Raw genomic sequence first — 16,229 nt, forward strand, 5'->3', positions numbered from 1 at the left:
CGAAAGCTTAATTAGCCGCATGGTAAAAAAAGATGTTTTCAAATATTCGAGCTTATATCACAATCCTCGTATAAATAAATTTGGTAAATCAGTTTTTTTTTTTTTCTTTTACTTTCCCTTTGTTTCTTTTACGAATTATACGACCGTATTGAAGAAAAACTGTGTAATTCCTCTTCTTTGAAAGACGCCGATTAATTTCGCCGACTCGCAAAGGTGCACGAGGTATACGTACAACCGCTCGAATAATCCGGCGAATCGTCTCGTGACGAAAGTTAATCTTCCCGGTTCTTTTATGCCGGCATATACATGCATAAACGCGTACACACAGAAGCTGTATTTGCAATTACAGGTATGCACGCGAGTTTACCGGCCTCGCTCATATATCCGCTCGACACGATTGGCTCTGATGCTGTACAATTACAATACGGATTTTAAATTAAAAAATTTCCGACGCTAGTATACGTTATGTGTGATGTAGAAGTCGTTTTGCACTCCACGGATTTAATTCCTCTTTTTGGCGAGACGAGAACTGCAATTCATTATTTACTCGGAACACTTGATTTTGCCGAGCAAAGCGAAGCGCGAGTCGGAGCCGAAGAAGGTAATTGCTCCTTCTGAACGAGCCGCATGCAAGCGTACAATATAAGACGAGATTCTTGTTAATTTGCGGAGAATAAAAGGATACCCGAAATCAGCGTCACCAGCTGCGATGTTTGAAACTGGAAAAAAATTTAAATCAAAATAAAAAAAAATAAAAATAACAAGAGACAGAGAACAATAACACAGGAATCCCGAAGGCCTCATCCTTCGGATAATTGATAGATCCTCCCGAATCTGCAGAGAGCGAAAGTTGCGCCCGCGCCAAAAACGACGATACGAACGAGTCGTATAACGAATAATTATACGGCGGTATAAGAATAATTGTTTCGTGCCGGGCGGATGAAATTATTGCTCGTCGATGTCCGAGGTATTTGTATGGATTCGAAGAGCCGAATAGCAACGGTGTTTGCAGCCGGATGTTCGGGAATGATTTGCGTCTTGCGCCGAAGCGAATTACGCCTTCTGCAGCCGATGTTACGTCAATACTGCGTCAAGAACAACGGGACGGTAAAATTAATTTCGCGAAGACGCGAAGTGCGCAACAAAGTAGGTGGGTAAGTGCACGTATGTACGTACACGCAGCATCGACTCGCTCGTCCAGAGCCAGCATCTGCATCGTTTCTCCGCGGCAGATCGTGAACGCGGCTATAGACGCGCTTCACTGGGTCAGTTCGAGCGAATCATCGGAGAGGTATGCGCTAACTGCTTGGGCTGGCTCATGATGGCTGCAGCACAAGCCAAGGTGCCATGAGCTTGGACCAACAAGCGGCAATACATCACTTCGTAACACGTACGAATTTCGCACCGCCTGTATCATTATCTAAAACGCCGCGAAATGGTGATTAATCTTGACCCTTTCAATCTCACCTCACAACGTGTACCTATAATATATATTATATTATATTATAATGCGTGAAAGCTACCGCTGCACGGTATACCAAATTTTACAATTCAGCCAAAACCGAAAAAATTAAATTTTTTTTTCGGGAAAGTTACGTCTAAAAATCTACCAGGTGACTTAAATTATGGGAAGAATCGACGCGTGTTTCGTCGTACAGATTACAGGAATTTGCCGGGTTATACCAACGAATTCCGTCATATATTTTATCGCCTACAAGGCAATAGAAACTATGTTAATGACTGTGCAGTTACAAATTCGTCGTTGGTTACATATACATATAATTATACACTTTCACCCGGGCGTATATTTCTGTATCTATAAACTATAACCTAGGCATATATTTCTAACGCAACGACTCTCCACCTCTCGGCATCAAGTTCGAGAAATTGACTTTTAAATTAAACCAAACACCAATAGGATCCAACAACGGCATAAATTTCGTCCTGCCGAACAGTGTCCGCAATCACTCGACGCGTGGATCCAAGTGTGCGATAACTGTACGTACATATGCCTACCCATAAATACATATGTACACGTATACAACCTGCGTGTGTACATAGGAACGCGTGAGCACACGTTTGTGACGTCACACCGCCGATGCAGATGGAAACGTAATGCACGAAGTTCGAGCGCGTGCGTGCCTTGAGAACTTGTGTAAGTCCCGACGCCCATAAGCACCTGCGTACACACTCCTTATTATTACGGTGGTGGGCATAAGCACCTTCCACGGCCCTTGTGCCACCTCCTCTGTGTACCCGCAATTCACACAAACTTGACCTTGCCAGGTTACCGATGACACTGCAACGGTGCACTCGGCCGCAGGATAGAAGAACCGCCCTGCAAGGATAACACCTGATCCTTGCAGTAGCGGCGAACCGACTGATACTTGAATACGTTCGCGATAGCGATATTTCACAGCCGGGTTAGAAATAAAAAAAAAATGAATAAAAAATAAATCACGAAGCATCGGTATTTTTCCAGCTCTTCGCGTTCGTTGGTGCAAATCCGTAGTGTGAGCAGAATTGTAATTAAAAATCATAGCTGCACGCGCTTTTAATCCTATGAAATATTTCTTTTGGGAATTTTATTGGAATTGAACGTATAGGCGCGAAGCTGTTAGGGAATATTGAAAAATATACGTACACGCTATACAAGATGTATCTGTTGAGAAGAATTATTGTGGGATTCTTGATTTGAAAGATGTGCATACTTTAAACCCGGGATTATATTATCACGCGGTGCAATAATTTAGCGTCACATAAGAAGCGTTTGACGTTTTAACGATTTAATAACGTGTGTATAATTCAAGTGTAGACGACGAGATATCGAAGAGATTTTAATGCGAATAAGAATGAATGTGTATATATTTAATAACGTGTATATAATTCAAGTATGGAGGACTATCTCGAAGAGATTTTAATGCGAATTAGAATATATGCGTACGTGCAACGTATTATGCATAAAAATGGGAAAAAAAATAATTAGTAAAGTTGGGAGAGAAAAAACTAACTTAACAAAAAAAAAAAATATGTATATAAAGAATTGAGAGAACCTGTTAACCGACGTTAGAACATGTGTGTAAATGAAATGGAAATAAATATAAAATAAAGAAGCGCGATGCCGGCGGATAGTAAACACGTTGCCGTAACGCCCGAAGGTGCTCTGCAGCAGCAGCAGCAGCAGCAGCAGTGAGTCAAACCCCGAGGGTTACTGGGAAACCCTCTGTGTGCCGAGAGAGACGGAGGCGAAAAGATATCGAGTAGAGGGAGAGAACGAGGCGGAGGTAAGAAGAAGGATGTAAAACAAAGAAAAAGGAAAAAAACAAACATACAGAAAGAAAGGAGGAGATAAAAAAGGGAAAGAGAGAGAAAAGAAAAAGACAGAGACGGAGACTCGCGCGCTGCAAGATCAGCTAGCCCAAGGCGAGATGTGTCTCCTCCTCATCTTCTCAAAGCCGCTGCTGAAAGCGAAGGTTCGAAACGGGTTTCCAATATTCTAAGAAGCTTAGAAACAACGATTCAAAAGTCATTGCCACCGCGCGAACGAGTTATCATCGTCGTCATCCTCCTTCCGTGGTCCCATTAAACTGACGTGTATGTACACGTATATACGTACACAGATGTATAACGTATATGTACGTATAGCACACCTGACCATCCACATCCAGCATTGAGAGAATCGGAAGGTCTCGTTTCGAATTTTCATCCTCGCGATACCCCGGAGGCGAAGAGGATCTTCCGCGTCGTAAAGAGCATGGCAGCGGCAGCTGCGTTCAAGATAATATATAAGCATGATCGTATAAAATACATAAGAAAAAAAAAAAAAAAAAAAAAACAAGAATGTCAATGCCCTGCGATAAAAATACCTGAGAGATTTCGTATGAAGATGACGACGCCGTGCGACAGCTCTGCGCGAACATCATCGGCGTAAGGTATACCATACATAGATATATATATATATATATATATATACGTACGGTACGCGTACACGATAATACGAGGAGGATATCGCGTGGGAGAAAATACCTGTTTTTTCATCGTTTTCTTCCTATTTTACAACAGGCCGGTAACTCGAAACTGTACATACGTATACACACGTAGGTAGAAACAGAATGCGCCTGTTTACACGAGCGTGGTAACAGGCTTCTTCGAGGTGTGCGCAAGTTCGAAATTACGTAACTTACGTATCCGAGGCCCGCGAACAACCCGCGAATCAGGTTGTTCGCTGGATAATCAAAAGTCATCGTCGAGCTTCCCGCGGACTGGAGAAAGGATAAATGCGGATACGGATCGAAATTTCGTTTCTCAATTTTGTACAGGTATAAGAGACTCGTTGGTCTGGGACTTACGTCATCGGCCTCGGTCTGCAATTCGTCCTCGGTATTGTCGCCCAAAACGAAACCGACGTCGTTGTTGTTGCTGGTCAGGGACGGCAGCTTCCGTGGACTGAGTTCATCCCCGTCGGTGTCCCGCTTCCGTTTTACGTCCCGGGTGTCGTTCAGCCTCGACTCGTGCTCCTCGAGCATGTCGGTGGTGACCATCAGCTCCGACCCGACGCTCGTCGGCGAGGCGACCTCCTCGAGAGAAGAAGCCGTCGTCCCGTTGTCGGCCTCGCCGCCCTCCAGGCTCGACATCCCGAGCCGAAGATTTCCCCGCGGGATTCGAATTTTGGCGGTGTTTCCCGATTTCGGTAGAAGAGGCCCGTTTTTCCCCCCTGGACACTCTGTGTCCGGATGCTCGACGGAGCGACGATCTTACCTTGCGCCGCTCTCGCGATATCGATCGGCCGGTATTTCAGCAAGCATGATCACAATCGGCGAATAGAGAGACGATATCTCATCAGCTCCGTGGAGGTTCGAACGAAAACCGGTAATTAGACGCCTCGTACGGACGCCTTTGAAAGGTCATATTTATTTTTACACCGTGTACAAGGATAAGAAGAACCACGTACACGGAGTAAGATTCTTTCCTCCGGGCTCTCCCTCCCTTCTTCCGGCGTCGATCGCCCCCCCCCCCTCCCCGCCCCACCCCCCCTTCCTTGCCGCTGGGACCAGCCTAGACTCCGCGATTAAAAGAATCCTGATTGTAAGTGCGTGTAGCGGGCAGCCGGCATGGACGACAGTGTGACCGATATCGATGCCGAGCAAACCTGTCTAATCAGTCACGTGTCTACCTGGTGCAGGGGTATATGTATATCGAGGGATATCGGCTACCGTGTGTTCTCCGCGACGGTGCAGCAGATCTGGACCGATTTCACTGCGCCGGTGCCTGAATAGTCTCCGTTGAATATCTCGACGTCATTTTCATGCATCGTACGTGTCGTTTATTATTATTACCGTACGTATTAATAACCACTGTTCACTCTTCTCGTTTTTTCATAGTTTTTTTTATTCTCTCTTTATGCGGATAACGTGCTTTTGACACCGGCTTACCGATCTTCGAAACAACGAGAGCGCGACGGAGTATCGCGATTCACAGAAAACACACCAGGAGTAACTTGAAAATTGTCGGCACTTCAAATCGAACGCGAGGTCATCCCGAATTAAGGTACGATCGGAGTTGAAGTTCGAAAGTGATCGGTAGACAGGCGCGGGGATCGTGTCACGATTGTTTGAAAAATCCGTCAATCGTACCGATCGCGATGTTCTATCGTTACAGGCCGAATCAATTTTCACGTTACAGTTTCAAATCGTAAAACGTACCTGAATCTTCGTTACCTTCGTCCATCGCATCGCGGTTGCACGGCCGATAATCCAATGACACATAAATCATCCGTCGACATCGGAATCAATGCTCAGGATTCACACAACAAGAACATCACCTGCTGTACATAGTCCGTAACCGAGATCGATGAATTTCGTTGAGATTGGCGATGAATTTTCGCTAAATCTGACGTCCAGTCACTTTTTGATTCCAGTAATCCGGAAACCATGAGTTGTGCAAAAAAATGGTCCACCGCAAGGCGGCACCGACTGTCAATCCGTAAGCGCGAGACGCGGCGATCAGGTTGAAAACAACACGAAACTGGGGGTGGGCGACTTCCGGGTGCCGGCGGCGCTCGACGAGCACGTGGCGCGATAGGGGGGGTTTCGGAAAACTCCCGGGAAATCCCCCGGGGGGTCGGCGCACGCGTCTTGGCGAGAGACTCGACGTTGCCGATGGCGATGACGATGGCGGCGGTTCTCAGGCGGTGGGTGCGACGGTGACGGTGACGGTCGTCAGGACACGTTCGTGGCGCGGGCGCCCTCGAGAATATGGCTAGAGGCTAAAAGACGCGAAGAAACAAGTGGCGCCGCCCGCGGCAGGAGGGGGGAGCCGATCGGCCGAGGAGCAAGTGGTGGACCTCCCCCCGCGGCACCTGCCGATCCCCCTCTCTCCTCTTTCCCTTCCTCTTCGAATCCCTCCCGGCGCCCGCTCTTCCTCTGGACCACGGCTCGAACATCATCACCTGGACGTCGTTTCCTCTCCTCTCCGCTCCTCTCCGCTCCTCTCCTCTCCTCTCCTCTCATCTCCTCTGCCACCCCGATTCTCCCGTTTCCTCCTCGTCTCTCGCCCATGGATTCCATACGCCCCGTCTTTTTCCTCTCTTCTTGGAGAACATGTCTTTCTCGTTCTGGCTCACGCCGAGTTCTTATAACCAGAGAACGTGTGGTTCACCTACACGAGCGTCTCTCTCTCTCTCTCTCTCGTTGTCGCTGCACGTACAAGCTTCGGTTCTTGGTCATGACGTACACCTGGATTCGTGTGTGTGTGCGCGAGCGCTTGTGCGTGCTCAGGTACCGCCGTGCGGGTTCCCTACCTTGGTGTTTGACTAGACAGCGCCTTGCCGTCTTCTGTCTCATTCTAATTGCCTTTGCTCGGTATCGCGTGTGTCTCTTGTAAGTGTGTATATACGCATATACACAGCCTTCGGAGATCACGGTACGTATATACGATTGACTTTATCCATTAATTCACCGTCCTTTTCTGGCTAAGCCTTATATACGGCTTGCGTACACACCTACACAAGCTTGGCAACAGACAGATGTTATTTCTTCTATACCTTTACAGATCCACGGAGCGAACACAATTTCCAATCATTACCATTCTATGCTCAACGTCATTCGCGTATCCCGTCAATGTATCTGATATCGACGATGATGCCCCGGTCGTTATAACTTCGCTTATCTCAAACAAGACGCGTTTCTTCATCTCCTCTATAACCAATCGTCCGCAATTCCACTCTCGTGGATCAATTCACAATCAAAAACTCAATCTTCGATTTCTTACGTTTCTCTTGTTTTTTCTTTGCCATACTCCCCGATGCACGTCGAACTAAGTGCAGAATGTTTTACGGCCCGAGGTACGTCATCGGTCTCGTACGCTCGAGTTTAGGCAAGTTCGCCATCTCTGTAACGCATGAAACGACCAGATAATCAAACTCTTGGAAGCTCCATCGGGTACAAGGTACACCGGAGTGAAATGGACTCGGTCGAAATTGTTCCGCGTAAAAAGTACGAGACCATTAAAACCCCGAGTGTAGCGAGGTATGGGTGAACGCCTTGCATTCCATAAAAGCCAACGGCGTAAGAATTGTTCTCCCGAGTCCGCGAGGGCCGTTAAATAACGCGGTACTTTGCCATTATCGAGCAAAGTTTCATCCTCCGAAGTGAAGCCTGCTCGTTTGGAAAAGGAGTAGAGCACCGCGTTACGAACTCTGTTTACTCCTATTAAGCGATGCAAATGACCATTGTTGAAGCGAGCGAGCTTATATTTTCAATTAGGAGGTAGGAAGCTACCGTGTACCATCTTGCAATGCGTAAACCCTACACGCACCGGCTTAACTGTTCCCCGGACTCCCTAATATGGGTCGGGTGTTGTTATATGGGTCTTGGAAGCTGGAGCTGGTTTATCATACGCTGCCAACCGCGTGGTTCGAATCAAGGACGGTAAAGCGATCGCCTCGTAAATAAGAAGATGAAGAGGAAGGGTCCTCCAAACCTCCAAGTTCAAGTATAACTGCGTTCGCGGCGAGCTGGAGACAAAAATCGGAGGAACGGCGTGGACGGCTTGCGATATCTCAGGCAGCTTAATAAATTCAACACCATTCTGTTAACGCGTGAAGTTTCATCCGAATGAGGAGAATTTTCATTGAACCGTCCACGAACGCGCAACCTTATCTCGTTAGGATCTCTCAGACACTGCACGGCGAGATCGTGGAGCCGAGTGAGAGTAGTCTCGAGCCGAGTATCTTATACCCGTGTTGCAGGGACCAGTCGATAACCGCGTGCCGTTTATAAGAGTTAACAAATTATTCTAAGCTGTAAGAGAGGATAAATCTCGAAGAGGCAAATGCGAGATGCAAATTGGCTCTCCATATTCCGATCGGATTCACTTACTCGGCATCGCCGTTCAGCGATGCGCACTCCGGCAGCGAGGAACTCGACGTGGACGTGAAGGACAAACGGTCCCGAGGACTCGGATAGTGGTCAATAATCCTGAGCAGGAACGGCGATCGAACGAGCATTCGTCTAGCGTGGAATTAGCTGTCATGCTGTTACATTCCTACATTCGTTAACCCAAATACGACCAGTTACGAGCAGAGCTACAACGACTCCGTGGCTACAGCCTGAGCCGAGCGCTTGCACCGAGCAGAGCTTGTTAAGAAAGAATGCGATTCGCGCGTAAAAAGAAAACAGCGCGATATACTCACCTGGAAAAGAAATGTCTCGTGCGCTTGGTTTATTATGTTCCGTTGTACGGGCAGGTACGCTCTGACGTTTCGAATTCGGAACAAATCTCCCGAGAGGGTGAGGCGGCTTATCCTCGTTTCCTTCGTTCTCCTATGCTGAGAAATTTCACTCCCGTAGGATGTAATTTGATAGAAACCGGACCCCGACGCCATCCAGAGCTATTAATAAACAGTGGCCAGTGTGAATTTGAACAGTAGTGATCATCTAGAGAGACTCTTGATCCACACTAGGGCAAGATAATACCGGACCTTGAGCCTCGTGGAAGCCCGAGGCTTTCACCGAAGCCGAATCCCTACGGCATACCGTAGACTTTTCTCTCGTTCTCCTTTCTTCTTTTTCTTTTTTTTTTTTTCTCCACTCTATTTCATTTTACACTTCTTTTTGTTTCCTCCCTCCCGTGCTCTGATCACCATTGCAGGGCACACCTGCCCTGGTGGATATGGTGTTTTGATCCGAAACTTCACGAGGAAGGAATCGGTGAGATTAACGCACTCCACACGATCCGTGGGTGTGCTAGGCTGCTGCGAACGAACGAAAGTATAAGCAGACACGTGAGATTCGACGCTTTGAGAGTGTTCCAAGGAGGCGCGAAGAGGCGCAGCAGCCTCGACCAGTCGGTCCACGGGAGGTGGATAAAAAGCATTTATCTTCAGGGGACAAGAGGAAGAAGAACGGTTTGAAGAAGAGAAAAAAAAAAAATAAAAAGAAAAAGAAAGTATAACACGGAGTAATAAAAAGAGAAAATAAGAGCGAAGAACCGCGGGACGACGGTGGCATGGTCCATTTTTGAGATTAACGGCCCTTTGATAATGCTCGGTTTACAGGGAGCAAAACGCCGCATTGACACTCCCTGGAGAAATCTTTTGGCATATTTTCACATCTATTCTGGGGAGGCGGGCTGCCGGATGCAGATAGCGCCTCCTCGGCGCTATTGAATATATGGGCACAAACCAGCCCCACAATATCCCTGATGGCCCGGGCCATCTAGTCTAGGAATATAGGAATACCGAGGAATACGCGGGAATATTGTTAAGGCTCGGGACGCGATGCGAACCGATAACGTATGCGGCGTCGGAACCTTAGTATACCTCATACTACTGCAGTTTACGAGAAATGCACGCGATTCGCGTTCGTACCTATAATACGCGCGTCTCGTACGCCGGCCCTGGTCATTTAAACCACGGAATGCGGTTGACGTTAGTCAGATGTGATTATCAGGATACTAATGGACGGTGTCGAATGACGTCGGAAGATGACACTGCACAACAGGCGTTAATTAAAATTAGTATTCATTGAACGTATTTTTGGCCGATTCCGACCTATTATCACGACGACCGGGCTATAAAACCATTCGTCAAGATGAATTCTTGATCATCGATTCGCAACGCCAAAAACGCTTGGGCAATAGCTGGTAATAATTATTTCGAAATATATTCATACTTCGTTTTTCGTCTTGACCGCGAAATACCGGTTCGCTTTATTTCACGAGTGAATAAAATTACCGAGATTGGATCTGTCGGACGATCACCGATCGCGAGTTCAATTTGTCATTTCAATGCAGACGTCAGATACGTACAAAATCGGAAAAAATGCGCCTTTGTCAACGTTCGTTATCCGTAGGTCGATCGTGAATCTGTGGGATGGGACGGAAAGCGGCGGGGGGGGGGGGGGGGGTTTCGTCTTGACGGTAATTCCCGTCAAGAGTCGGCCGGCGTAGAACGGCAGCGGAGCGAAAACGTGAAACATTAGCGTTTTACCAGGCAATTAAGTGTTCCGGTCACGTGGGCAAGCCTCCGACCATTAGCCTTCGATTTTTCTAAGCGATCCGACCAATGAACGCGAGGCGTGGGTGTGGTCTCGTCCAAGTTTGTTATTACTCGAGTCGGATTGCGGTGTACGGTTGATTATACAGCCATGCGCCGTCGACGACAGGCGGCGAAAGACGATCAGGGCACCAGCTTTGCTGCGATATCGAATGGAAAATCGATCGGAGGATGTGACGGAGTAATTTGCAGAGCGCCTCGGTTTGGCCGAGCGATCGTTTCGTACTTACGCCAAAGCGTGTCGTCCAAGCTTTGCTTCGTAGATTTCGTCGAAACCGTACACCAATCCTACCTACTACGCGTTGCGGCGTTACGTAATCCGCGAAAATTAACGACCTTAGAAGCGTATGACCACGTCAGTTGGTTAGAGGATTTAGATGAATGCGGGAACTCTGACTTATGTGGCATGTGTCTCTGTTCTCCGACCTGTTGTCTGGAGGAAAGAACGGCGCGGGTTCGCGATTCCTTTGAATTCAAACCACCGCCGACCGTTCACGTATACTTCTAATAAACGTCAATCAACAAGAATTCGCAACGGTGAACCGTAAATTAATTCTTTGGCGAACGTTAGCTGGACCTAAGGTCGTAACATAAAGTGCTGGATAACTATACACGCTTGTATTCATTCGAGTAAGGTCCGTGTGTTCAAACTGCCTTCTATTCCGGAGGAGGAAATCTTTCACACGCCCAACGGGAGGCATTTTATCTATTCAACGGATGGACTGGCTTCAATGGATGTATGTATGCACACACGGTTTTTCCCATACAATTACACACGCGTGTTAAAATCCTTATCCATACTCCCGTGCGGCGCAACGGGTCAACATTTTGAATACAAACATACGAACATACTCGCTCGTATTATTTGTTGGGACATTTGCCTAAACCGGGTTCAGAGAACTTCATCTTCTCAAACCTTCATTTCGAGAATCAAACTGACCCGAAGAACCGGAAACCTTTACATCTTGCTTCGGGCGTATACTCTGTTGATTGATGCTGAGTACCTAGCATAAATATTTTTCAAGCATTGTAGTTACTAAGTATATTGTGACATTAAAGTCACATTGTTACGCCTTAAATTACAGTTTTCGAAATTGCAGGAAAGAAATCTATGTCTCCGATATGTGTTTCGAAATTTTAAAAAGAGCTACATCATGTTTCAACGATTTACGAGTATACAGGCAGCTCGTAAATACAAAGGGTACGAAATACCTATTCTTGAAAACAATTATGACGCAAGTACGCAAAGTTACTGTAACTTTCACGGAACCAGCTTCTGTTCCGTCGACTCTCAAATCTCACATTTATTTCCGATGTCTGAGAGAGAAAAAAAAATGATGTTACTCCTTAGTTAACCTGTCAGGATATTTGTGGATTCTTTGATGATCATTTCATTGGCGAGGACCAAACGGGTATTTGTTAAATTATCGAAGCACCTACTGTCAAAACCTTTTGATGGCCCAACATATAAAGCGTTTTTTTAACGAACAAATAATTTCAAGCGCTCATACCGGTCATAACGTGAAAAGAAGCCAGCGATGATTTAAAAAGCGATTGAATGCGGCAGCGCAATGCCGAGATGACGAAAAAAATTAGACATCTGTACGGTAAATGACAGTTTAACGAGTTTGAAGAACAAAGCGTACTTTCCCCGCATTCGAGTTTCTGAGTATCTTATTCATAGATTCCACGATTCTAATGGACGTGAATTGTCCGACTCCTGCACCGATCACCCGGCACAAAAACGAAGATACACGGACGAAGTGTGTACAAACAGTATAAAACGCCGCAGCGTATTGGTGTTAAGTTTACGCAAACACCTACGTGACGTTGTGCTACTTTTACACGCGTGTCAAGTGAGATTTCAATAATTCTCAAGCGTCGCGGCACGGACACCGAAAATATATCTACCCACGCGGGTACAAGTGCTCGTCAAACTTGAAGGGTGAGTGGAGAAGTACGCGTTACACTGTCTGCCTGCTGCCTGCCGGGGTCAAACGCGTATAGCGTTCAACACGTGGATACACGGCGATGGGACCTGACGTCAGACACGTCAATTACCCGGGTTGCAATTATTCGGATAGAATCAAAGCTCGGTGAGAAGGATCGGTTCGTTCTTACCTGCCACCTCGATCCTCTGCCTTTCACCCCGTCGTCGTCCTTCCATTCTCTCGAACTTGGCGACACGCAGCCACGAAATTTAGGACTCGGCCATTAAGGCTCGCCAAGAGCTGCGGTCGACCCTCTATGGCTCACGAATACCGAATTTAAGACGATAGTGCGGTTTCGGGTTTCCCTTCATCGACGCATGATCGAAATTCAACGTACGCAAATAACGATCTCGCCAATCGTCACGCCTCCTCGACTTTCTTCCTGTACGTAGGTATTCGCCTTTCGATGCGTTCCTTGAGCCGGGTGGATATTTCGTTTCAAAGTATTGTTTGCTGTTGGTTCGATTGAAACCGTTGTCACCGATCCACGCGGACTGCGGCGTACCGTGCGACGCTGTGTTATTCGACATATCCGGTTCCTTATTTTCACCAAATTTCATTTTTCTCGACAAATCATTCAGCTTATAAATTTTCACTGAACAATATAGAGAAACAAGTGGTTCTCAAAAATTGCTTCCAGTAGCCGAGGTTTTCCGAATCTCAATTTCCGGTCCAGGGGCTTTGCAAATGAGGCTGGAATTTCGGCATCCGATCCGACGCGTGCGATCGAACGATTCGCGGATGCGATATTACGCGCAATGTCGAGAGTAATGCGCGACGATGCGTAAATAGAGGCGGGCGAAGAAATAAACTAGGATGCAGCGCGAGTTTCGCCATGCTCCAATTCGCTTTGACATCGAAAGTGAATAGTTTGAGGTAACACAAGTCACCTGCCTTGCACAACTCGCTCGATATTACACCGCGAAGTCTGCTGCCTACGTGAACGCATGTGGTGTTTACACCTGTAGCAAGTCACGCACACACTTCCAACTATCGGATGTATGTATGTACGCACGTACTTACGTGCAGCCGAGGTATAACCACCGCGGTGGACGACGCTTAAACTTGTAACGCAAACAACGAGAACGACAACGACGACGGCGAAAACACTTTCATTTTTATTACGGCAACCTTCATAATTTTATTCTAGGATATAATCACCTCAAGCTTGTAACGCGGTCTCGTGCAACGCGCGAATAATTGCCAAATTTTGCCCGCGTGATTACACTGCGAAACCTTTTCACTCGTGACATTTGAGAAGTGTCGTGAATCTAACGCTTTGACCTATCGACACAGTTTTCGCTCCCAAAGTCTTTGCAAATCCTTCAATTTCACGAACTCGTAATTGAATATCGGTTCGAAGTTCACCTGTTGGGATAAAAAGTCTGAGCGAAAAGTTCCCCTCGATTTTTTCCTGCTTACACAAAATCTAAAACAACAGTTGAAGACCATTGATCGTTTTTATTACTCATTATCATTTTTTCCAATAGAATACGATTTCGGTATTACGCATCGAGGCTTTGGGTCAAGGTTGCGTTGCGCCAAAGGTGGATGCGAGTCTTGGAACAGTACTTGCAACCTCAGTTTTTTTTTTTTTTTTTGTTTTTATTTTATATCGGATGACGAATTCGGTAAGAATTACGGTCATACGCATGCCGTGACATTGCGGGTAAAGAATTTTCTCGCAATTACATATACATTATTTTTCTATCATTCTTTTGAAATCCCGAAGAATTCATTTGCCTGCGAGCGCAGCGCCGTGAATATGTTCAAGATCCGAGTCTAATCACCATCTATGGAAAATCGATACGCGATCAACAAATTCCTGGTATACTGCTATAGATAATATAGGTATATAGGTGAACACGCGAATCGAACACCGTGAATAAATAATTCTTTCGCCGGCTTGTAAAGTAAGACGCGGTGAATAGTTTAAATAGGACAGAGCAATTATGTACCGCGCACCGTGAAACCGGAAATCTTAATTGCTTACACATCGATTAAGACGTTTCGGCCTGTGTACCGTGGGTAATTAATTGCCCGATATATCGGTAGGCACGAATTTTGATCGAAACGACCGGATGCCAAGACCTACGACACGGCAGGCAGAGCTGCAGACTGAATCTGTGTCAGTCGCATAAACACACACTCGGTCATTTTTTACCTGCAGGCGGTGCAACGCGTTCTTCAAATCAAGTTATCGAATGCGATTTGTTTGGGCGGAAAAAATTTGACATTGCAATTGAAATTCAAAATTACAAGATCCTGAATTGTTTTAGATCTTTTTACCGATCGCTTATATACGGACGTGATAAAATATGCTTCCAACATAAATTACGTGAAAAACGTAAAGTACGGTTTTAGGGTTAAATATATTCAACCCGAACGGACCGAAGAAAGCTCCAGAATTTGTTTCGACTGCCGTGAAAATAAATTGTATTCTGAAAATCGAAATTAAAAATCCTTCAAAGGTCGCGGTGAGAAATATTGAAATTCGGTTCCTGACAAAATCTAGGAGAAGGATTTAACAAAAATAATACTAATATTGAGTAGAAAAAAAAAAAAAAATCAATTGAAAAACAGCGCCGCTTCTCTTACAATTATTTGCGCACTGATCCGAGTTTCTTTTACACGCGTTCGGACAGCCGTTTCAGCGTCGTACATTGTTTTCCCTTCTCGTGAATTAAATGAAAAAAATGAGAGAGAGAAATTGTTGAAATTCAGGAAGGACTGAATGAAAATTCGTCATTTCGACAGAGGAATTTCGGATTCTTCCTCTCGCTCGCGACGCCTCCTTCTCGCTCCCTCGGCGTACGTTTGGTCCAGGTACCAGCATCAGGTCAACGCCCCAGTGACCAGCGCACCGTCGGTCCATTCGTCGGTCGGTGTGCCCGAGTCGGTTGGTTCCCCGCGCGTGTGAGCACGGGACTTATTCAGCCTACACGCGTGTCGCCGCTTAGGGCATTCGGTCATCTCGCACGACTCTCACAGACTCGGAACCAGGTGGGTAAGCGAATGCGTGTGGATGGTCCCGGCGACCATTACGAATAACCAAAAATTCTATGCTCGAGTCAGCTGAGAGCCGGGGGCCGCGGGGCCTGCGTGGTGCTTGAATTCGGGGTCCGCTGCTGGGACTCACGGAGAGAAGCGGGAGTGTTGGTGAACAGGTGGATGCTGCGCGTGGTGCCTCCAATTCTCTCGACGACCGATACGCCAAAGAAGTACGAGAAATTCTATAAGGCGAGGTATTACTCAAATTCGTGATCCGATACTCGCCGTCCGAGATAGCTGCCTCGCCATAAACCATCGGTTGCACAGGCCTCTTGTATACGTTCTGGGTTCTCGGTACACAAATCAGTTCTCCTCCTTTCCCTTGGGCCTCGATAACTTTTTCTAATTGACTAATGATTCGTCGGAAGAATGAAACCTAGGAGACGAGGAGGGACCCGCTTCGTTCCGGGCCCGTTTTACCGACCAATTCCACACAGTGAAGAAGCAATTTTGAGGTAATCGAAACTGGGATTGAATCGAGAATCGGGAATCCTCTTTTAATATCTTGACAAGACTTAAAAAATCACTCTTATCATCCGCACGCGCGTGTATCGTACAGTGCACCGGTATAAAGTATAGCTAAGAATAGCACGTACGTGTATGAAACGTTTGGTAACACGGTTCGCGTGTGC

General features: G+C 46.5%; 1 protein-coding gene across 4 annotated transcripts in view; it reads right to left on the minus strand.

The window, feature by feature from the left end:
* The window catches only part of LOC107224611 (transcription factor AP-2-epsilon), a 216,315-nt gene that overhangs the window by 83,563 nt on the left and 116,523 nt on the right, over window positions 1–16,229 (minus strand). For 2 of the 4 annotated variants that reach the window (XM_015664732.2, XM_015664731.2), the window contains exon 1: window positions 4,350–4,992. The exons of the other annotated variants lie outside the window; for them this stretch is intronic. In XM_015664732.2, the coding sequence (XP_015520218.1) occupies window positions 4,350–4,634 (285 nt within the window). In that variant the 5' untranslated portion in view covers window positions 4,635–4,992. Of the gene's footprint in view, window positions 1–4,349; window positions 4,993–16,229 lie in introns of those variants that run through there. 4 annotated transcript variants of the gene reach the window in all.

This window comes from Neodiprion lecontei, chromosome 3, assembly GCF_021901455.1.
Source record: "Neodiprion lecontei isolate iyNeoLeco1 chromosome 3, iyNeoLeco1.1, whole genome shotgun sequence".
In the NCBI taxonomy this organism is placed as follows: Eukaryota; Metazoa; Arthropoda; class Insecta; order Hymenoptera; family Diprionidae; genus Neodiprion; species Neodiprion lecontei.